This window comes from Cynara cardunculus, unplaced genomic scaffold (assembly GCF_001531365.2).
Source record: "Cynara cardunculus var. scolymus isolate 2C unplaced genomic scaffold, CcrdV1 Un_Scaffold_11613, whole genome shotgun sequence".
Lineage (NCBI taxonomy): Eukaryota > Viridiplantae > Streptophyta > Magnoliopsida > Asterales > Asteraceae > Cynara > Cynara cardunculus.
The window spans coordinates 1,136-2,109 of NW_020206870.1; the positions used below are offsets into that span (position 1 = coordinate 1,136).

The 974-nt window shown below is 36.4% G+C and overlaps 1 protein-coding gene across 1 annotated transcript; it reads right to left on the reverse strand.

The window, feature by feature from the left end:
- Positions 1 to 375: 375 nt before the first annotated feature.
- LOC112505517 (cysteine-rich receptor-like protein kinase 10) lies at positions 376 to 938 on the reverse strand. Its single transcript, XM_025109415.1, has 2 exons — positions 795 to 938; positions 376 to 722 (listed from the first exon to the last, which is right to left on the reverse strand). The coding sequence occupies exons 1-2, from the start codon at positions 936 to 938 to the stop codon at positions 423 to 425; spliced, it is 444 nt and encodes a 147-aa protein (XP_024965183.1). The 3' UTR covers positions 376 to 422.
- Positions 939 to 974: the final 36 nt, after the last annotated feature.

Sequence of the window (974 nt, forward strand, 5' to 3'; positions counted from 1 at the left end):
GTTATGATCTTAATTATTGAATGCAAGTATGATCGTATTACGACTTCTTCTAAAACCTAATGTAATGGATGTCGGAATTAATATGAATCGATGTCCCGAAAGGATAATGCTATATGGTTATCCCTAGTYTTACAACATGCTAATAAAATGGTATGTTTGAGTGTGTACATAAAAACAATGATTCATCAAAACTCATTTTTGAAAGTGGTGTGTTTGACTTCAAAAGTCTAACAGCATGAGGCTGAAAGCCATCTACTAGCATGTTATATTTTGGTCTTTGAACAACCTTTCGCCTCACAATCTATACTCACGAATTAATCAGACATGTAACTTTATCTATTAAAGACTCAATGAAAAACAAAACCAAACAATGCATTAGTGTGTATAGAGCTTCAGAAAACAACAAAAGCTATGTTCTTCATCTATCTCCCTTCTACATCGGTAATAGTCAATTGATTGATCTCAGATTTACTTGAAGACGTTTGCATACAATCAACTCGTGTTTTTGAAACGAAAGCCGGTTCTTTAGGATCCGGGAGGCTCTCGATATCCATCCCCAACATCAGAATTACCTCCATCATTGTTGGCCGATCTTGAGGGTCTTCTTGTATGCACAAAAGCCCAATAATCATGCATCTCAATACTTCACTCGAGTTGCATGACTCGGCTAATGCTTGATCCAGTAAATCTATTGGTGTTTTGTCTTTCCACAAGCCCCAGGCCTGAAAGAAATGCAGGCATCAAGATTAGTTTTCAAAACAAAAGGAATTAAGATGTGGGTTTAAAGAACTTACGTAGGAGATAAGGCTAAAGGCTTGTTGATTCTGATAATAACCGGTGTTTCYTTTACCACTAATAATCTCGAGTACAACTACTCCAAAGCTAAAAACATCGGATTTTACTGAAAACAAGCCGTTTAGTGCATATTCTGGAGACATATAGCCACTGCAAATGAACATCATCATAATCCATGT